At 38.5% G+C, this 22,839-nt stretch overlaps 1 protein-coding gene across 13 annotated transcripts in view; it reads right to left on the reverse strand.

Moving 5' to 3' along the window:
- Positions 1-22,839, reverse strand: part of PTK2 (protein tyrosine kinase 2) — a 193,984-nt gene that overhangs the window by 74,157 nt on the left and 96,988 nt on the right. For all 13 annotated transcript variants that reach the window (XM_042036272.1, XM_042036271.1, XM_042036260.1 and 10 more), the window contains 4 exons: positions 22,573-22,739; positions 16,526-16,613; positions 2,786-2,865; positions 1,231-1,293 (listed from right to left, as the gene is read on the reverse strand). In XM_042036272.1, coding sequence (XP_041892206.1) covers positions 1,231-1,293; positions 2,786-2,865; positions 16,526-16,613; positions 22,573-22,739 — 398 coding nt within the window. The remainder of the gene's footprint in view (positions 1-1,230; positions 1,294-2,785; positions 2,866-16,525; positions 16,614-22,572; positions 22,740-22,839) is intronic.

Consider the following 22,839-nt stretch of genomic DNA (forward strand, 5'->3'; position numbering starts at 1 on the left):
CTTACTGAACATAAACTGCACCAACCATAATTCACATACTTTCAGATCTTTTTTATATCCCCTTTTAGTCTTGTCTGTCTGCTCATCCCCTCTATCTTTATTAGTACTTTCTCATTTTGTGATGTGTTTCCTCAACCAGGATGTTTCTACTAGTGGCTAAGGGCAAAAAACTGAAGTATTTAAAAAAATTAATTAAAAAAAAATCCCTAATTCATACAAACTCAAAGCTTTAAAAAAAATCTGCATAAAACAGGAGCACTACAGAAATACCAAATACTCTACAAATAAGCAGGCTATTCCTCAAAGTTATCTTTACCTATTAAAATCATAGATTCTTCAAAAATCCTTGTAAACTTGTTCATTGTGGTATAAAATCTTAACTTCCTCCTCCAAATGCTCCAATTTCACACTTCCAAAAGTTAGCACACGTGTTATTAAAAACAAGATTTAAAAAATAAAGACTTCAATGCCGCACCAACCTTTTATCCCAATTTTGTGTTCAACTGTACAGCATCTTTTCATAAGGGTAATTAGTAGTGATGAGCATATCATTGGTGCATGTATGTCTGAAACTTTATCCATTATATAAATACAAATAAAACCAGTTTTCAATCCCTGAAGCTTCTCAAGGACTTTGGCTTGTTTGAACTGAAGTCATCTCATGTCCAACATGAATAAGCAAACAAAGTATTTCAGTACAAGGATGCTCCTTGGTCTCCTCAAAATTTGTGGTACACAGACAAACACTAACCTTGTTAACTGCAAGGTAACAACACAGAAAAAGTCCACACGGAGCAAACAGAAGGAAAAACAATACCACAAACATTTTCAAGTAACTCAAACTTTACCACAGATGAGTCACAACTGAAGAATGCAACTGGGCACAGAAGAACATTTAGGAACTGGGCACAGAAAAAACACTGAGGAACAAAATCACTTTACAACCAGAGCTGGCAAAGCCCATAAACATTAGCAAAATTGATGAAAATCATAATAAGCCTCCTGATCAAGTTTAAACAACTCCAAACCTGTTTCATTAGACCAGAGTTAAAGGCACTTTTCCTACTTCTACACCTCAATGGGTTTCATCATCCTTTTCTTATACTAAAGCATCTTAAACTTGATGGGATAGGAAAACTACAACAGAAACGTTCTGTTATTGAACTGAATTTATTGTTTCTGATGCAGGGAAGGGACAGTTCAAACCTATAGCTAGAACACAATACTTACTCTAACACTTCATAGTTGGACTTCTTTTCTAATGCATTGCCTCTCATCTCTCCGTAGGATCTCCTGAAGACAGGAAAAATATTTGAAAGCAACAATTATTGGATAATTCAGCCTAAAACTACAACACCAACATAATCAAAACTTCTACTCAGCATCAGAAAACATTGCCAGAATGAATTAAAAGCTAAGTATTAAGTACATTATTCTACCTCAACAGATCAGATTTTTATTTTACAAATTAATTGCATTTTCAGAACGACTTTAAACCAGTGCTGCTACAAAAAGAAGTGACCTAAGCTGCCCTTCAGCAGCTCCTTCTACCTCACTTCTTTGCACTACCTGCACTTCTTTGTGAGAGTCCTCTGTGCATGGAACAGGGAGAACCAGGGGAAGCAGGCAGTGATGAAAACTGCTTCAATCCAAACACGTTCACATTAAAAAATAAATGAATAAATAAGAAAGTTTTGTTAGGAGAAGGCTGAGATTATCATTTTCAGGGAGAAAAATGGACCAGTAATGCTCATTCTAAGAGTCTCAGTAGCTCATCTACAAGAAGTATCTCATCAAAATGCTCTGAAGAGCCACAGCTTGAGAACCAGGGAAGGTAAGACTTGGCTGACAACATAATCGTGGATTATTATATTCATTACATGTTTTGAAATAGGGCACAATGATTTTGTAAGTGCGTAAGGAGTTTGCAGTTACACAAAGAATTTTTGTTTTCTCTGGGGCTACCAGCAAAACTTTTAACAAAGGCATTAGGTTCTCCTGTGATACCTGGAAAATTTCATAAGCCTAAATTTTGTTTTAATTTGGAAAGAACTGTTCAAAGGACACTTTTATTCTCTCCTAACAAGTTTACATTTGCCATTCATTTCTTATCAATTTTACTTCTTTCCTAATCTCCCTGTTCGAGACATCAGCATAACTAAAGCAAATGTTTCAGGCTGGAAATTCTCCATAAATTAGCAAAACCCAACACATGCATTTCAAAGCTGGGAACTCTCTCAAGGATCTCTTAATCTGATATACTTATCTTTATTTTCCAGCTGTCTATACAGTTGACAAGAACACCAGAAACACCCAAAAGGATCCTTAAGATTTAATCATTTCAAAACAGCACATTAAAAATTGAGCAAATACAGAGAGGAAAGGTAGCAGCATTTATCTATAATTACATTCTTTAGCTGTAGGATTTATATATGCAGAATCACAAGACTATTTGCTAAATAACACCACAGATGCATTTTTTTTTAAGCATACTTCCATGTACTCTACAGGCCTTTGAATTATTCAGATGAAGAATTCACCCAAAAGGCAGTATCAAGAGGTAATTAATTAAAATTTTAAAATAATGTTAATTTAAAAATCACTAGAAATTAGTTACAATACAATCTATTCAGTTTTTCTTCAAACTGCTTTGTAGAAAATAAATGTCTTACGATGTTTTATTCAACTCTACTGGTCAGAAATTGATGAACTTTAAGCAGTTTCAAAATTACTGTATATATTCAGTCAGAAAGATGTTGAATAATAAATTAAATTATGAGCTTACCGGATTTCAAGGCAACCTAGTTTCAAAGCAATTTCCTGGTCCACTTGATCTGCTATTTCTAACATATAGTCATTTTTCACCTACAGCAAAAGAAGCAGGTAGGCATCACAGAAAGATAAGGTCAGTGCCAACACAGACTAAAATACTCCCCAAACAACTTTCAAATGAATACATCCTAATTTTCTGGAATAACAATTCACAGTCTAGGAAGAGAAAAAAGAATCTGTGTTTATATTCTCCATAAATGAGCGGCACTTTGGGAAGAAACACATTTGAACCGCAATGAACTTGATTGAAAAATTCCTTATATATGTCAATATTGGCTACATTTTATTAAATATAATCAAAATTCACAGAGGACTGAGCAGATGGTTGTACCTGCATTCCAGCTAGGAGAAGGCAGGCTGTGTTCTTGAATCATCCTGGTCAATAGTATTTAATTGTGTAGGTGGATCTAATCATGCAAATAAAACTGATAAATGCCTGGGAATTACAGTGAAAATAAAAATAAAAGTAAATGGAGTAGTATGTGCAAACTGTACTGCACACTGGCATAAAATAATACTGAACTAGCAAGAAGAACCAAGAGTGACACTGGATGATGACGATCTACAGTAGCAAACACTTCAAATCTTCATCACCATGTCGTGGACTTTTTTTTATTTACCAACATGGCTGCGGGAAGAATCCTATTTTTTAGGTAATACTTTCACCATGTTAGAGTAAGCAATTTATGCAATAACTAACAACAACAAAAAAACCCAGGCAGTAAGAGAGAACAGAACCAGTGCCCAAGAACTTCACTGCAAATCTTGCACCAGTAACAAATCTCAACAGTTTTTCCTTAACAGCTCCTGTTATCCTCTTATGGAAACATCAAGTTGCTACTGAGATCCTAAAGTTGCAGCAAGGCCCGAAATACCACAAAAATCCACGTGACTGACTTGCAGATCAAAGAGGAGATGATGCACTATGAAAGCAACACACTTCACCAAGTGGGTTTGTTGAGTGATGACAAGTTATAAGAACAACTATTTCAAACTACTACTGCTAGGAAATACATAACTTAAAAGATAAGAAATTATAGCAATGGATCCAACAGCTGGAGGTGTTCTCCACTCAGCATTCTCCTCAGAACACGTGAGAATCCACCACTGCATTCCCTCAGCACCAGTGTGGCAGCTGGGCCCTGCTCCAACTACAAAGTAACAAATCCCTAAAAACTTCCTGGGTCTGAATTGCATGGAAAGTTTTAATTTGTTATTAAAAGACATGAAAGAAGAAATATGATAAACTGTGCAGGAGTGAGAAAATGAAAATGAATTATTACAATGGCTTAAACATGAGAAAAAAGCTTCTTGCATTTGAATTCATACAGACACTCAACATGACAAAATAATGAGCTTTTAACTCTTCTCAATTCAATTCCTACAAATACTAATGAGACAGGAGAATAATTGCCCTTCAGCACCATGCAGTGTGCTATTTGTACACACATATGGAAATACTAATTCTGTATTCCCATACTAATAATACACACAATATGAATTAATAATTCTCCTCTTCATTATGCGCACAATTTTAAATACTTGGATTCAGACTGGATATTAGGATGATTTCTCCACTGAAAGGGTGGTCAGGGATTGGAAACAGACTGTCCAGGGAGTGGTGGAAGCACCAATCTCTGGAAGCATTCAAAGTATGGATGGAGCCCTTGGGGACACGGTTCAGTTGTGGATGTGGCAGCACTGGATTAATGGTTGATATTCCATGTCTTTTCCAACCTAAACGGTTCTATGATCCTATAAACAACAAAATGTAATAAATTACACCAGGATCTCTGTTCATGAGAAAGGACATCAAACTGGTCCTGCATAAAACTGTCAGACACAAGCTTAGGGCAGGTAAATCAGGAATGGAATTTCAGGCTCCATGAACTGCCATAAATGACCTCTGCAAACACACATGGGTGGTGAACAACAGCACAGCCCTCCTCATCCTCAGCTCTGCGTGGGGATACTTCAAAAGGAGAGGAAGTGTTGAACATGAGTTCAGATCGTATATGGATACCCAAATTCCAGAAATGCTCATGTCCTTTTCCTGAGAATTCACCTTCCTGTACAGTCAAAGTTACTTCACCGAGCAAGTAAAACTGTTCACAAAATCCCTTGGCCAACCTGCCTTACACCCACCCAAATAAAATACCAATTGACTGATTCCTTGTATTTCAATAAACTTTTTCTTTTTTAAATTGCACGTTCAATTTTGGGAACCATTTCAACAATTTTGCATCACCAGGAAATTTCAGAGCTGTTATCCATCTATTCCTTTTCCCATTCCCATTCCCACAACAAGAAGAACTGGCTGTAGCAAAGTAGTTTTTAAGTCCTGACACACAAAACTTCCACCTGCAGGAACGATGCTAATTTAAGATCCAGTGTATCATGATCAAATGTGTATTCATTTATCTTCACAACTCATTGCCTTGTGGATCCCAGTACTCAATTTGTTAAACTAAACAGCTTAAGAGCATCTCCAGTTTCATGCAAACATGATTTTAAAACACTGCTAGCCTACTGTTCCATAAATAAATAAGCAACATTACCCAAGTATTTAAAGTTTGGGGTTTATCTCCTCTTGCCCTGTGGCTTGTGAGCTGTCCAGTCATGTTCCTAGCGTGACTCTGCAACTACAGGCATCAGATACTGACTAAGAAAATGTAAAAGACCATCCCGTTTCAACAAAATGGAAAGGGAAAAAGACGTATTTTATATTATATACACCTACTTATTTTAGTATTTAAATTTTGTGAGTTATAAAGAGAGATTGTAAGCTTCAGGAAACTTGTGGCCAGAATCCAGTGGTCTGGATTTAACAGTGTCCTACTATATTTCTCCTTTCTTCATAAACCTGCCTGCACACATTCTGCTTTCCAATTCAGCAAGAAAAAAGGAAAATAGGCAGATTCAATTTCTACTCCCAGAATACCAATGAGAACTTCTCTTATCACCTTTAATTTTGCTTGACTATTCTCTTTGAGATGGCATCAGATCAATGCATGAACTAATGCCTGTGCAGAGATTAGATAAGAATTTCACAGGAGGCTCAGCACAACCTCCTAAGGAAAATGCCTGAGCAAATACTAAGTGGAAGAGACAAGAGATAATTTAATGGTAATTAAATGCACTGTCACAAGGCAATTGAATAGTTTTCCAAGAAGTCTTTTGTGTTTCCTCAATTATAACTTTTATTATTATTATTATTGTTAATATAATTGAGAGAAATGAGAATATTTTCTGGGTTAGACAAACAAAGGCCCCATGTTCAAGAGCACAAAGCCTACATACATACAAAGGCACAAAAAACGAACTCTTAGAAATCTAACAAAATCTATCAGTTCTTTTCTGTTGACTACAAATTCAGAAGTATGTTAAAGAGGGAGGATGAATCCTCCTCTGTTGGGTTTGGAGATCCTGTTATCTGTGAGCTTGTCATACTCCTTGACAGTGTGTGCAGACCTTAACCTATGGCTTGGAAATTCAGTTAACAGTGTGCAATACCTGGAGAAGCTGAAGAATACATTTATTTATAGACAGACAGATAGATATATACACACACACATCCTTTTCAAGCAGATCAAGCACCACTGCCACACGTCTCCTCCCCGGTTTAATTGTTCAGAATGGGACCTTTCCAAAGGCTAAACCAGAAAAAAAATGTAGGATGCTATTTAATATACCTTAATTTTACCTAGGTTGTAAGACAAAAGTATTTATATAAACTTGTCACACGAATCTGGTTTTGAAAAAGCAACCCCAAAAACCCAAGTGGCCAAACAAGAAACCAAAACAGCAACCCATGATCCCTTTCACGAGCCCAACAAAGCCTTTAAGATGCTGCTGTTAAACCTGTGTGCCGTTACTTTATTTATACCCCATACTAGAGACCAGATGCTCTGGCAATGATAAAATTACATTAAGTCTGTATTTATCTCCAATACTTTATAGTCATAATGTTATAGCAATAAAATGCAAAAATATCAACAAGGCAAACACTTGGATTTACACTAGGATTAAGAATTCAAGTATCAACACTGCTAAAATCCTATATATTTTTTATTTGGTAACAATCAAAACCCAAAATATGATGTCTGAAGTGAGTCACTTTGATGTATGTTGCTTGTAACACATTTGCTTCCACTGACTTACTAATTCTGTATTCCCACATAATGTGCTTATCTCAACTCCCTGAGAAAAATACACTGGAAAACAGTTTAAAGGAGGATAAGAGACAAAAATAATTTATTGCTGCAAACTGCTGTGTTGATTTCAAGAACCTTTTCCCTCGGATTTTTTTTAGTATGTTCTAACAAGTTTAAATCAGATTTACAGTCAAGCAGGTGCATGCTTTGGGGAGAAAGGATTAGTCTACTTAAGTTCCATTAAACATGGAATAATGGAAATAAAAACTGCTTCAGGCTACCAGGCGAGTACTACTGCAGTGCCAGTGTCACAGGAAGCAACTCTACCTAAATTTGCTCATTCACAGGGTGGCAAATAAGAATTAAAGTGCAACCTACACTTCACATTAGGAGTTGACTTCTTGGCCACAACATCTACAAACAGCCTGATACAAAAAAAGGCTGCAGCGTGGGGAAAATAGGAATGCCAAGCATAAAAGCACCTCTCAGAGGTAGGAAAAAGAAGTCTTGTACATGTTCTGATAAAATAAAAAATGAAACAAAATTGTCATTGCCCCCACACACAGAATCCACATCACCATCAGTGAATACATGCTTAGAAAGGGCAGTAATATGCGGAGGGTTGTGAGCCCTTGGCGCAGGGGCCCTCTGCACTCCCTTGGAGGAGAAACGCCTGAGGGCAAAAAGACTTTACGCCAGAGATAAGCAACCTTCCTGTGGGTCACGGTGGCGAAGTGAACCACGCCCAGCATGCCTTGTTTCTATATGGTAATGGCCTATACCCAGTTGGCTAATCGGTTTCTACCCCACCCCCTGCCATTCCCATAAAAAGCCCCTGTTTCTGCCCCTGAGAAGGGAGCCTTTGTCCCTGGCCTTCCCCTCACAGGGGCTGCTGGACAATGAAAGCTGCCTCTGCGGAACAGGCAAACGAGGCTCCGCTATCTGTGTCCCCGAGTCCACCTCGGGTGATTTCACAAAGAGCTGAATCCCAAGAGCTGGAATCACTTGTAGCTGAGGAATCCCTACACTTGCTGGAATCCCCGGCTGCCCGGCGAGGCCGGCCACGCCCCTGGAAGAGCTGCTCCCGCAGGATGCTCTCCAGGAAGGTCGCGCCACACCGGTGCTGACCAACATCGGACCCCCCGCCAGAGTCATATCCAAAGCAAAACAAGGATTTTGAAATCCAACACAATCCTACACCGTATTTTCTGATTTATTACTGTCCTGATATTCAACAACAAGTCACTTCATTTAAAATACTTTCTATTCTTAGTAATATTTTAAAAATTTTTTTTTATCACTCTTCATCTTTTAGCCAGAACAGCAATCTCTCTTCCGTCTCCAGTTTTTTGGGCATTAAAAGTTCAAAGATACTCCTAAATCATAACAAAAGAAAGGAGGTGAACACAACGTGAACTAAAAAGCTTTTCCCACATGGAAGTTGGGCACATAAACACAAGCCCAGTTTCATTTCTGATGTCAAGACTTCTTTTACTTGAATGGGGAAATTACTGATGGTGTCACTTCTAACTTCTCCAAATTTACTAGGAAATAATGGGCAGTTTCCCAGCTACAGAAACGGGTAGCAAATTCCAGACTGAACAATTTAAAATAAAAATTGGAAACAGAGGAAAGCCCATGTTTGTGAAGATGGAGAAATTAGAGAACAGCCCTATGCTATGATTTAAGGAGAAATCTAGCACTGGCCTCGTATTCTATATACCAGCTGCTACTTTCAAAAGCCATCTGCTTCATTTTCCTGCACACAAGTTTTTTTATGCAGCTGCAGTATTTCAGAAGAAGGTTCACCCAGGCTGACAAGCAGTTCATAAAAACACACCATGCTCGATTTAGACTTCTTTATTAAGAACAACAGTAAAATAATTCTGAACTTGGCAAATGCTTTCCAGTTTAGGGATTTAAAAAAAAAAAAAAAGAAGGCATTAGATACTGTATCTTAAAAAGATATTTCAGGTTTAAACTTGTTTATAGCCTTATAATTATTAAATAAAACTATAAAACTTGACATTGAGTTTTCAAGCATAAATACTGTGGAAATTCTTTAGCAACAGTACTATCAAATGGTGTCTCAAAAAGGGCAAATACCAATAATTAGCCACTACTGGCTTTCCCAGCTTAATGTTACCAAGAAATTTCCCACAGGATAAACTCCCATTTTTCAGGAGGACAGTTTAAAAATAAGCAATCTATTTCTCTTGCTTTTCTTTCAATGTCTATGACCTATTTACACAACTTAGTCCTTTTTTATTTCTATTTTTTTCCCAAATTTGCACTGCTTTGAACACTGCATTTAAACAACCCTTCAGTGACTAAGTTCCCACTGAGGAGTTAAGACCCTACCCAAAAAGAATCATCACAACATATGAGATACTTAGATAAACAACCAAACAAAGAAAATGTCTTCTGTACTCCATTCAGTACATAGCACACAAATAGTAATTACAGTCATTTAATGAAGCATGAAAACAAAGATTTATATTCCATCATTTTCTCCTTATCCATTTGTTCTACACAAATGTTTTTAGCTGGTGCTTTTGTATATTGGGAAATAATGTACTTCTGCTTAGTTGGTGTCATTTATATTAAAAATATACAACCTTCCTCTTAATTGTCCTGTATATGCAATAATTTATTTGTTCTCAGTAATTTCTCTGAATTTATTTTCAACAGCTCAGGTGTATTCTGGTACCTGCTTTTAAACACTCAAGTTTCTAACTCTGGAAGTGTTAGATTTGGTGTTAGATATTGTATGTTATAGTTCATCCTCAGCCACTACAGAGTTCAAACAGTATCTTTGTTTTACACTAACACACAACACTTCTGGTGACACCCATCCTACCATAATCAAGAGAAATGATTCCTGCAATTTACCAGTACAAGCTTCTGTAATGAAAGACCAGAATATCTCAATATATCCATAGGAAAAACGGATCTTCAGCAACTACTTTTGTGACCAAGATAAAAATCCAAGTATACAGCACATTTGTTTTCCCCAGAATTTCCCATTCAAAATGAAGGACATTGCTCTGCTCTGCACCTGCAGCAGGGGCCACACACAATTCCACCCCAATCCATGACAAAGCTCCTTCCATGGTATCCCACCAAAGAGAATTATTTCAGATGCTCTCTGGTTTCAGCTGTAATGCTCCTTGTAGTGGTAAACACACCACAGAATTACTGTAGGACAGACACATGACTGGGTTAATGTGGAACAGTCACCCAGTATAAATCCTGGTATCTGTAAGGAACAAACTGCTCCTCCATCCTTGTTTTCCAACAGCAGGTTCATGTGGGACACCAAATTTTCATCACTACAAAATCAGCTTGAAAGAACAGGGTCCCAACCCTCACTACTACAGCTTTAGCAATCTAATGCAGCATTAACCCTGAAAGATTTGTGCCTCATCTGCTCTGAATGAAGCCCCATATGCACAAAAGCCCAATGCCTGCTTCTAATGTCATCAGTATTTTTAGGAGCCACCTTAATAATCATAATGGTAGTTTTTAAAATACACACAGGAGGGAAACACATGTGTTCCCACCCCTATTTACCCATCTGAAATCTGCTATAGGAGATAAGTCAATACTAGGGAAAATTAGGGCTTTGGCCTCATCTAGGGGAGTTAAAAGCCCAGATCCAGTATCAGGATAACATTCATCTGCCATCTGCCCTCAGCTGCTCCTCCTCTTCATGTCCCAAGGTCACAGTCTCTATATTATCTCGGGGTGATCTTTGACATCTCTAACTAATTTTGGAAGGTCCTCTGTTAATAATAAGGGCATTAGAGATGGGCTGGGGGGGAAACCAACTTCTGACAAGGCATTGTTAGGGGCAGAGCAGCTAAAATGCTGCCGTCTGTCCAAGTGGGCTGAGCTCCAGATGTCACTGCAAGAGACACTGCTGCCTTGCAGACTTTCCACAAAGTAGGACTGGACTCTTGGGAGCCATATAGAACTCAACCTACTAAACAGGCCTTGCTCTCAGCTAATTTTATACTTCTCCTCTCCAACAAAGAATTTTGAGTTTCCAGATCAAGCAAGTCCAAGCATCAACATAAATCAACTTTTTTTTGTGTGTTTTTTTTTTGTTATACACAACTTAATATACTAATTGTAGTAACATTTTGTTCCAGACTACTAATGAAGACATATCCATGCATCAATACATGGAAACCTGGTCCCAAGCATTTTCAATTTATCATGCTGAATTATGAGCAATTCAAGAAAAGCCCACTCTGGCTGACAGGTGGAAATTTTAAATCAAAGCAGCCCTTTCCCTTTGGCCTGAGCTTGGCTGGCCGTTTAGGAGGTGTTAAGGAATACAAGAAAGTTTCACATTCCTACCATACAGCACCAAGGGAAAGCAGACGTTGGGCACACAACATCTGTAGCCAAAGTAGCTCCACAACTATACAAACAGCAGAGCCTAAAACAAGAATGCCAGCATAGTTTTGAGGGTGTAAATCAACTTTTTACAGGAAAAAATTAGTACTTTATGGGGTACTGTGAATTTCAGCAACTTCAGAAACCTACCCCCGTCAAGGAAATCTCACTTAAAATTGTCTTTTCAAGCTGTAAAGAGCAGGACAGGAGAAGTTCCGTTTGATTTGTACTTTTGCCAAAAAAAAAAATTTTTAGTAACTTTTTAATCAGCTGCAATTCTTAGATTGCCACCTCCCTGTAGAGCACAGTTTATGTCTCAGCCATTAACTCTTCATGAAAGATCTGCTGGGTTTTGGGTGGTTTGTTTTTTTTCTTGTTGGGGGCTTTTTGTTTTAAATAGGCTGCCAACATCAGGAACAATGCCAGCTTTTCTCCCAATGTCCTTCATTTCCTACAAAGCTTTTCCTGTCAAAGTCATTTGTTTTAGGTCTCCTATTTTTATTATGGAGTAAGAGATGTTGTTATTTAATTAGGTTAAAGAGTCTAATTCCCAGCCTGCACTTCAAATTACATATCATGCACCTAAGCCTTATAAAACTTTAATCATTAAGTTATTACAGTAATTGCCTGGACTTAAAATTTCCTATGTGTCAGGGACAGAGTTATAAAAACAATTTAATTTGCATGATGTATTTATCTGTCACAATATAAAGAGATATTTCATTTAATGAAATACATTTTGAGTGTGAACATAATCTTTACAGACACTACAGGGATAGAGAAGAAAGTGCCAAGTGTCCACAATAAACTTTTTCTCCTCCTTTTTAGAGGATGTTTTTCCCTTATTTTTTTTTTTTAATCACAAAAAGTATAATTTTTTTCTCTTTTCTTTTTAAAAGGAGTTTTCTTATGAAAATGAACCCGCAGTGTACTTGCCTGGTGAGACACAGAGCCCTCGTGGCACAGAATTCAGCTCAGTTTTTTCAGGGCATCATTGACCTGCCCTAACTTCGAGATCATACCCTGCTTGCAATTCCTTCTCCTGTGCATTACACAAACTCTGGTTCATTTTAAAAAGCAAATTCAAAACACAGTTCAGTCCTATGGTCTCCTTTATTATATATATATGAACATCTCCAGGGTAGCTCCATACTGCAGGCTAAACGAGGCAGCAGAGAAAAATTCCACACTGATAAAAACAACTTTTTCTTGTTCACTGGGATCTAAAAAAACTCCCCAAAAAGTTACTTTAAAAGTCTTCTGTTAGAAGCACAAGGACAGCAACAATGGAACAGCTGATGCCAAGAGCTGCCCCCACCCCCCTTACAGATGCTTACTCCCTTTTCATCAAGGGATAAACCATCTCCAATTACTGCAGGCTAACATGTTATTCAAGGATAAATGTGTGCAGGCTCTTGTCCCACAACAAAAGGAAAGCAATTCAAGTAGCTTACGTCTGATTCTCATTACATGAATGTTTTTAAAAGCTGTATTCTATCTTGATTTGAGATATGGCTTTCATTCCTCACTCAGCTACTAAGGCAAATTAGAGAAACCAAACCTGTCCCCTTTATTTCCACTTCCCAACAGCCACGTCACTGGAACACAGGGAAAGGAAGACACTATGAATTTCACCAACTCTTACTTAAAGCAACTGAAAATGCTCCCAAAAAGGACAGGAAAATGGTGAAATCGTATTTAATTACTCAAAACCTGCGATTTTAAATTCTCCTTTTGTACCTTTCCACTTGTTTTCTCTGAAAAATGTTTAAAAATCATACAAAAAACCAGGTATCTTCATTAGAGATATACAAAACAGTCATCAGAACACACACACGCAAAAAAAAGGATGCTATTCTTGATAAAACTTAACTTACAGTATTTTTATTCACTGAACTTCACATTTAAGGTTTTGTGGATGGGATTAGAGCTAACTTTGGTTCAGATTTGGGTATTCAATACCACAGGACACAACTGAAGGCTGGCACACAAAACCAATGCAGTGAGCATCTGCCAACTGTGCAGACAACCATAAATCTGGCTTTTCCTGATTTTTGAATACTTCAGCCTTACAATTCCAACAGCACTGGGTGGGATCCAATTTGCCTAATTTGGCTGAAACTGTAAGCAGTTAGGCCCAGGGGAGTAATGCAGTTGATGCAGAATCGCCACCTAAATGCTCCACAGATTGAAAAAAGAGAAGACACCCCTGAAGTCCTGTCACCCACTACCTCTGACACCTGCCAAAGAGAGCAGTAACAAAACAAAAAGACACAGTTCCAACATTAGTTTGTTGATCAGAGCTCTCAAATGGGATGTGAAATGACATGACTTGAACACACAGCTCCTCCAGTGAAGGGGAATGACCTAAAGATCAGCCTCTCCCCATCTCTGGCCTCAAAGCTGAGGCACAGCCTGAGCACAAGAGGCACTGCATGGCATCGTTAGTGGGACTGATTCTGATGCTATTAACGAGTTGTGTGGTTTCCCCCTGCTCTCACACACCAATTTTAATCCCTTGCTGTACAGATTGCAGAATGAAAGGTCTCATTAAGTGCCCTACTTTACACTTCCAATTAAGAGCAGCTCACGCCCACCGCAGATGGCAGAACGACCGCCACGATCACAGGTTCTTGATTTGTTAGAGACTCTTGAAGATAAGGAATATTCAAAAACTAAGAGAGGTCACAGCATCCTTAAAACAGTGAAAAACCAAGGAGAAAATAGTGATTTCACACATCAAGCCCAAGCTGAGAAGCCTGAAATGCACCAATTTGCACAGGGCAGTGCACTCGCTGAAGTGAATGGGAGTAGTCATGCATGTGAAGGCACAAACGTGTGCCAGCTTTGGGTTTAACAGCTTGATAATTGTGGTTTGGGTGAGCTGGATGAATAAACCCTGTCTGTTGACAGTGATTAAGGTAACATTTTGTTATCTTTACAAAATGTTCTGTGCTTTTCCAGAAGATGAACATCACTTGAGGATTTAAACTTTCTTTTTCAACAATGCTGCAGCTGTGCAACTCAGATTCAACAAAATCATTACAATTCCAAAATCCATGGGTGACAGAGGTAACCATGTTTCTTTTCCTTCTCCATGAACTTTTCAATTTGATGCTATACATTTTTAATAAGACAGAAAACATGCATTTGGATGTTACCAAGTTAGCAATAAGGTTCCCAGTCTCATCCTGACAAGAAAGTCACAGGCATCTGGTCCTCACAAAAATCTATTCTTACTCATTTATAACACCCAAGATAACAATGTATTTGATTTTTACATTGAGAAAAGCCAATCTAACTACAGAAGTGGTGTTTCTGTTGGATTTTTGAAATTTTGTAACTGGGTTCTAGCTCCTTATCTCTGACAGTTACTTCTGTGCAGAAAGCTCAGGATATCTATGTATGCACATATGAATTCTGTTCATTCTGTTGTTCTTGCCTACACACAACATGATGTGTCTGACTGAGCAGTCGTTAGCAAAAGATGTTAAAATGTTGCAGGAATGACACTGATATAGGAACAGAACGTGAAAAATCATCTTTCCTTGTTTTTTTAACCCCTCCTCTGTTGTAGATCTGGTTTATGATGCAGACTTACTGCTCAAATTCTTCTCTTGTCTTCTTTTCATACGTCATTGCTGCTGCCTCAACACTTTACCAGATAAAAGTTATTGTCCTAGTTTATCCAAGAGGACAAGTGAAATTTATGGAGCAAAGCAGAATCATGGATAGCTCTGGAAAGTTCTGCACCTGATTTCCATGACAACAGAGACCCAAATACCTTACAGCACCCCGAAACAAAGAGCAGTGACTTTTAAAGAACTGGATTCAGAAATACCTCACTATAAGGTGAAGAAGAAAGGGGAAGAGAAAATAAATGGGATGGTGTGCAGAGCAAGGAGAGAAGAACATCTGATTTTCACTCTGTAATAGCACTGTGATTCAGGGCGTTGTCCAATACAAGCAGCTGTCTGCTTTGCCTATTGGTCCTGATGACCTTCAAAAACCTTCTATCTGAGCCATTTGTATCTGTTTGTAATGATTTCTACAAATTTAGTTAAAAGTTAACAAATACTCCTCTGGGATTTCAAACTCCTTGCTTTAAAGAAACAGTTCCCTGAGGCAGAAACGAGAGGACACTGCAGGCTTTCCAGTGTTGAACAGTAAGTGATGGAGTTTAGGAAATTATTGTGGAGCTCATCACCCACTTTTGCACCACGGGAAACACAAATCTGTGTTTAAAGTCAGTATGGAAGAAGTCCCTTGCTGCTAAAGGAAAAAGGAACATGATTTTGTTGTTTGTACAAGAAGCCCTATCAGCACTACACTAAAAACTCACCAAAACCCAGACATTTTTAGGCTGAAACCATGTTACACAAATCACTTAAACTAGAATGCTAAGCCCAGAGAAGCACTGCAAGAGAATTGTCTTTTCACAAGTCAACTTCATCCTATCAGTATCAGTATCACATCAATACAAAAGCTGCATCACACGGTAAAAAAAATTAAAAGTCATTTACTTAAGACAAGAATGTGCGTTGCACAATTGTGCTTGTTGAAGTTAGAGGACAGGGTAGCCATTTTAGTCCTGACTCCCCTAAAAAATATCCCCAGGAAGTTTTACCGTGAACTTGTCAGTCTAAAAGCAGATTAAAATCATTTAACTGAATAAAATTAGAATTTCGTGCTTCGTTTATAGAAACTTTGACTATTATGCAGTTTTAGTAATCCAGAAGAGATTTTAAACCCAAAAAAATAACCTAAAAATGTGAGTGGAAAAAACATTTGATGGTTTGTAGTGCAATTGTCAGTTACACTTGCAAAAATAAAGAAATTCAGCAGTTTAACCAAATGTGAATTAACTGTAAGAAGCCAGTGGAACAACAGTCAATTTTATCTCAGTTAGCACAATTATTACCTGCAGAATTATCTTGGTTTTGGAACATATTCCTCACAACTTCTCAAGGAGAAAGATGTCATGGGATTTGTGGCCTTTCTGCTTTATATATATGCGACCTTAAATTTTTTCCGTTTTTCTGTTTCTGCAGTAATATCCTACCCACATATTCAAACCCCGAGCTTTATAAATTCAGCAAAATCAGCAAAAGACAAAGCAGTAGAACTGAACATACCTGCTGATAGAAAAAATTTAGAGTTGGTTTGTCCTCAGTGAACTGGTTTAGAAATCCTTTTGGCAAGTACCGAATTCTCAATTCATACCTGAAAAGCAAGAAGAAGAGTGTTGAGCGGAATTAATATTAATATTTCCTCCCAACATTCTTAAAAATACAAACAAACTCAAAACAAACTTAGAAACCTAATGGAAAATTTCCTTTTTGATTACTCAAGAGAACAAAACTGGCATTTATCTTGTACCTGACATTTCATAGAGATGCTTACCAAGGACCTTTGTAACAGAGGCAAACTTAAGAGCCCTGCTGCCTTCTCAGAGCTTCAGACAGGACTGAAGCACGAGGACTTGGAGCAGATAAGCTCCAGATCCATGGGAAGGGAGGCCTCAGTTAGGTGACAACAGATGAGCTGCCAGAACCACTGACATGACCCCTGGCAACAGCTTTTATCTCTGGTTCTCAAAAGCAGGTACTTAAAACACTGATCCCACTGCTCCAGGAGTGACAAACAGTGTCACTCAGCAGGGACCCACATCCTACAGGAGAACAAGGAACAGGACTCCGCTCCTTCTCTGATCAATGCTCTAATATTCACCTCTGGATTTTCCATAGGTTTTGGAGGGGTTTCTCTGTAAAAAGGTTTCCTGCTCCCCTATTTATCATCAAGACACATGCAAAAACTAAACAGTTTTGAACCTGACAGTCATATTTTTCAAGTTAACTGTACACCAGAAGTGAGGGAAACTCAGAATGAGCCTTGACCCATAACCTACACTAAATCTGTATCCCTTATCAAACCTAAACTTTTGCTTTCAACCTCTAAATTTAGTATTATTTCTTGTCCTAAACTTCTGCTTTCAATCCTTAAATTTAGTATAATTGCTTGTCCTGTGGTAACAGCCCACGATGTTTGACACAGACTGTTTGCTTCCTCCTCTGACACATTCCTTCAATGAAAGTCCGATAATAAATGTCTCCATCCCTTGGGCTGTGCCAACACAGCATATTCTAACACTCTTAGCAGTGCTTCCCAAAGTAAGTATATTTAACAATCTGCCTGTGATAAGAGCAAATATTACAACATTTCAATCTGTTGGTTTCAGCAGGACAAGAACTTCTTTTCAGCAAGTGATCTAGCTGCCTGTAATCAAGATGTACACGGCAATTTGGTAAAAATTTCCTAGGGGTAAGTGTTGCCTAGGATTCCACTGCAAGCAGATGTTGCAATATCTAATAAAAAATATAAAATATTATTTGCTTTGAAATAATTGAAAATACATTGTCCTGTTAGAAGCCATTAAAGTTTGGAAACTGTAAATACACACACACACCCCCCGTATATAAGCAAAGAATACTAGAATGGTCTTGTTGTAGTATGGCAATGTATTTCATAATTCCTGTGCACAGAAAACATGTTCTTAAATTAAAGAGTGAAATGCAGGCGAGGCTGAGAACACCTGATAGAGAGTAGATTTACACTGCACGTAAGGAAAAAATGTTTACTCTGAGTGTGGTGAGACCCTGGCACAGAGGACCTGTGGCTGCCCCATCCCTTTAAGTGTTCAAGGCCAAGTTGGATGGGGCCTGGAGCAACCTGGGATAGTGGAAGGTGTCCCTGCCCATGGCAGGGAGTTGGACTAGGTGATCCTTAAAGGTCCTTTTCAAACCAAACCGTTCTCTGACACAATAAAACAGACACAGATAAAAAAAGACTTAAAGTCACAATTAAGACAAACTCTCATTTGTGAAGAAGCACAGAAATCACCTTCTGTTGATGATCGGCCTTTATATTTCATGATCCCCAGCAGATAACTAGTTATTTACTAAAATTTAGGTATCAGCCAAATTGTACTTCCAGGTATTTATGTGTCAGGGAGAGAAGGCAGCATGAGCACACTATCCAACTGCAGAAAAGCAGAGCCTCTCTTGGTTTTTATTCTGCCATATCCACTAAAATCTACTGCTGAACACAACTGCAGAGACTGACATGGAAAAAAACCAAGTCTGTGTAAAAGACTTCCTGCCTTTTCGGGGGCTTTATAATCCAGTGCATTTTAGAACAACAGAACCCTTAAGGTTGGAAAAGACCTTTAAGATCTTCAAGTCCAACCATCAACCCAGCACCACTACCATGTTCACCACTAAACAAGTGTCCTCAAGTGCCATATTCACACTTGTTTTGAACACTTTCGAGGATGGTTACTCCACTGCTTTCCTGGGAAGCCTGTTCCAGTGTTTGACAATACGTTCCATGAATAATTTTTTCCTAATATCCAACCAAAATCTCCCCAGGAGCACAAATCTAATGAGGAGCAGCTGAGGGAGAAAAGGAGGCTCAGGAAGACCATATCACTCTCTACAACTCCCTGACAGGAGAGTGTAGCCAGGTAGGGGTCAGGCTCTTCTCCTAAGTGACAAGAGATAGGACAAGAGGAAACCATCTCAAGTTGCACCAGGAGAGGTTTATACTGGATTACAGATCAGAAAATTGGATATTTGATATTAGAAAAAATCCCTTAAGGGGATGTCAAAGATTGGAACAGGCTGCTCAGGGAAGTGGTGGCATCACATCCCTGGAGGGATTTAAAGGACATGTAGATGTGGCACTTGGGGACATGGTTTAGTAGTGGCCTTGGCAGAGTTGGGTTAACCACAGGGCTTGATGACCTTAGAGGTCTCTTCCAGCCCAAATGATTCTGTGATTGTAGGATGCAGAACACCATTACTCTCTGGGATTAAAAAAAAACCAAAAAAAATAAACATATGAAAATCAATCTCTCTCCTTTACAGGGACATGTCTTCTTAACTGATCAGCCATGAAAGTGCTGGCTTTTGCAACAAGATCTCATGAGAAAATCAGGTAAGGCAAAGCAGCTCAGCTGGGACAGTCACAGTGAGTGACCTTCATTACCTATTTATAACCTAATCTCTGCCTGGGCCTGTGGGAATGAAGAAGCCGACTTCCAAAGGCCAACTCAAGGATGGGCTCGATTCAATATCCTCTAAATTCACTGTCTTTGAAATGCAGCCAACTGACAAGGATGACATGTCCCTTTCTCACAAACCAGGTCTGCTTTCAGAGCAAGTATCTCACCTGATGATCACTCCCCTAATGTCTGATAAGTTATATCCAGAAGATCACCATTCTTCTTACTGCTCTGCCCCTGTACTGGAGTTCAGAAACACTCTGCCACACCTCACAAAGGTGGGCATCAATTGAGTTCACAAGTTGTACAGTGAAGTGAACCCTCCACAGCAGAGTGAACACCACCAGGCAGTTCTGGGAGCTTCCCTGTCAGCAACAAGCATTACCAGGGCAGCTGGTGGAGCCAAAAACAAAAGGATGATCCAACTCTTAAGAATTTGTGTCCCTGAAAGAAATCATCTTGCCAATGCCAACCTTGCCTCCAGCAGGTTCTGATTCAGTTCACATCAACAGGAAAGGAATCAGAATAGAAAATGAGAACAAAAAGGGTGGACAAAGGAGAAGCCTTGTGTGAGTTTAATGAACTCAATCAGCTCTTTGAAGGATTAGAGAAGTATTAAGGCTCACAGAAGGAAAGGAAAAGGACTGGATAACTGGAAGTCATAGAAGAGAGAAGACAGTGCAGCGAGGAGAGGGACAGATCTGTTAGATCAACTTGGTCAACTCATTAAACCATGCCACAGGTGATCTGACCTCTCTGCCAGGGCTTCTGTATCACAGCTACCAAAACTCACAGTCCAGGACTGCTGAGCATAGGGTGTCTCCTGCCTGTCAGAGCCACAGCTGGGATGTCATCTGGTTACAGGGACCTGCTTTACAAACCTGAACTAGAGAGCTAGAAGGTGTCTGCCCTGTGGGGAACAGGGTGTTCCAACACACACAACTTGTTATGGGAACCTCTTGGTATTTCTTTTGTGTGACACAAAAGACCAGCAAAACGAACAGCGCTCTGGCACACAGCAGTTTTGGAGACATAAAGGACAGCAGCTGTGACTGCTGTTCAAGGCCCAGTATTACACAAAATGATGAGGTTGGTGTTATCTATGATTTAAGAGCCCCAGATCCTGCTAACTCTGGCTCACCCAGGTGAGTGATAGATTTTATTCTGGTAACTTTTGTGTGCAACCTACTGACAATTCATGTAACTGGATTAGTCCAGGAGAATTCCAAGATCTAATTTTTGAACACTGTGAATACACAACCCTTTAATTCAGATGATAAAAATAAAATAACTGCATGTGAGGCATTTAGTGGTTTACTAACACTATAGGAAGCTTTTAATTTAAGAACCATTCCAAGACTACTTCCCCTTCAGTAATCTAAATATTTCTACAAGTACTGTCATATGATCTTAGACACTTTGTGTTATGGCATTACAAATATGACAGCAGCATTTTGATTATGCACAGCAAATCTCTCAGGGTTTAAAAGGTATGTCAGGCAGCATGTATTCGATAACACATTAAATGACACTTGGAAAGGTATTGAATAATTTACATCTTATCATAGCTCTTTCATGAGCATTTTACGCAATTCCTTTCCACAAGCTTCAAAACAATATCTGACTTTGTTTTTAAAACCAATTAAGTGTGTTCTGCAATGTGTACCATGCAAGTTGTACTGCCTAATAAAAATGGAACTGAGACTGGTACACTAAGTAACAAATTTCCACACCATTAACTATTCACATCTCATCTACCATGTGATAGCACCACTAGCAAGGGAAGGATTCAGGAATCTCCTCCTTTCTAAGCTGTGATTTCACAGTATTATCAATGAAAAACTTATTGTGAGGGAAAATATCCATCTAGATCACAGAAACAATGCATAGAAGAGAATATGCAACATTCTTGAAGCCCAGGTTTTAAACATTCCTCATTTCTTTGAATTTGTGGAATTTGTTAAAATTGGGATCCTAAAGAGAATTTATAAACTGAAGCGTGCCAACTGTGAAATCTGCTAAAATATAGTAACTCCATTTATGAGAAATTAAGTATAGAATATTTACAGTAATTTTGCAGAAGGTATGTGCAGCCTTTAAAATAGCCAGCAACTTGTGCACAAATTGTGGTTATGAACATAAACCACTGAAATAGATGCACAACACCCCTGCAATGAACTAGCAACCACAGTAATCTATTCTTTGGTTTAATCTCTATTTGGTTTATTGGTATTTTACAACTGTGAGCTCCCCATTTTCTCTAGTAGACTACTGTGTGTTTCTGCAAATAAATTTTAGTTTCCTCTTGTCCTTCTACCAGGAAAGTGGACAGTTTCCTCCCTTCCTCTCCTGAGCGTGGACCACCAGCTTACCCTCCTAAAAAGCTGAAGAAACTTAGGTCATGAGACTTCTTTTAACCAACTAACCAGCATCATGAAAAACCTCAGCAAATGTGCCCAGGCTATGAAAAAACCCCCAAAATTCTGCAGTTATCTTTCTACTGTTCATTGCTCCTGGTATAACTTGAGAAGATCACAGTCAGAAGGAAGGCAGAGGTCACTTACTGCTCTGGGCCACAATGTAAGTTAGTTTAACAACCGAAAAGTTTTTCAACAGCAGAGGGATAAAATTATTTTTGACTGCATTTCACTCATTTCAAATCACATTTCTCCTACTCAGTCTATAGATAAGTACAACCAGTACTTAACAATATCCTTTTGGCTTTATTTAAATAACAAGATTTATCCTTTTAAAATTGCAGCTGTGTGCTTATACCACAACTAGGAATAGCATTCCTGCCCTAAAACTTTTAAGTATGACAAAACTTGCAGATTTCAGCACAAATGACTAGGATATTTCTGTTCCTATTTTATGCTTCCTCTAAATCCCAGGTTTCTCCTCAGTTTGCAGGAAACCCCTTACAACAACAAAAACCTCTGAAAGCAAACAAAACATTGCTCACAGCTCCTAGTGAAAAGTTTGGTGGGTTTGTTTTCCCCCATTCCATCACCTCTATTCCACTACAAAAGGATCTTTCTTAGTAAAACAAATTACAGAATATTTTTTACAACAAAGCAAAAAGACTTTTATGACTGACATTGAACAGATTTATACTCTTACTTCCATTCTTCTGGAGGGTGGGCTAATTCAAATTTCTCTCTCACATTGGACACCCCCATGTCCAGGTGTAGCCAGTGAACTTCCTCAGACTGCAGGTGACTGAGCCGTAACCCATAGCAGGCCACATTTTTCACTTTTTGACTGTCCACAATCTTCTGAATTATGCCCTAAAAGAGAAAACACACACTCCTCACAAGCTGTAAAATACAATATATATATATAAATTTTTAAATTTTAATTATTACCATGTAATACCCTACACAAAAT

The sequence above is a fragment of the Corvus kubaryi genome, unplaced genomic scaffold (assembly GCF_017639235.1).
Source record: "Corvus kubaryi isolate FWS band 111438036 unplaced genomic scaffold, C.kubaryi_AGA036_p1.0 37385, whole genome shotgun sequence".
NCBI classification, from domain to species: Eukaryota; Metazoa; Chordata; class Aves; order Passeriformes; family Corvidae; genus Corvus; species Corvus kubaryi.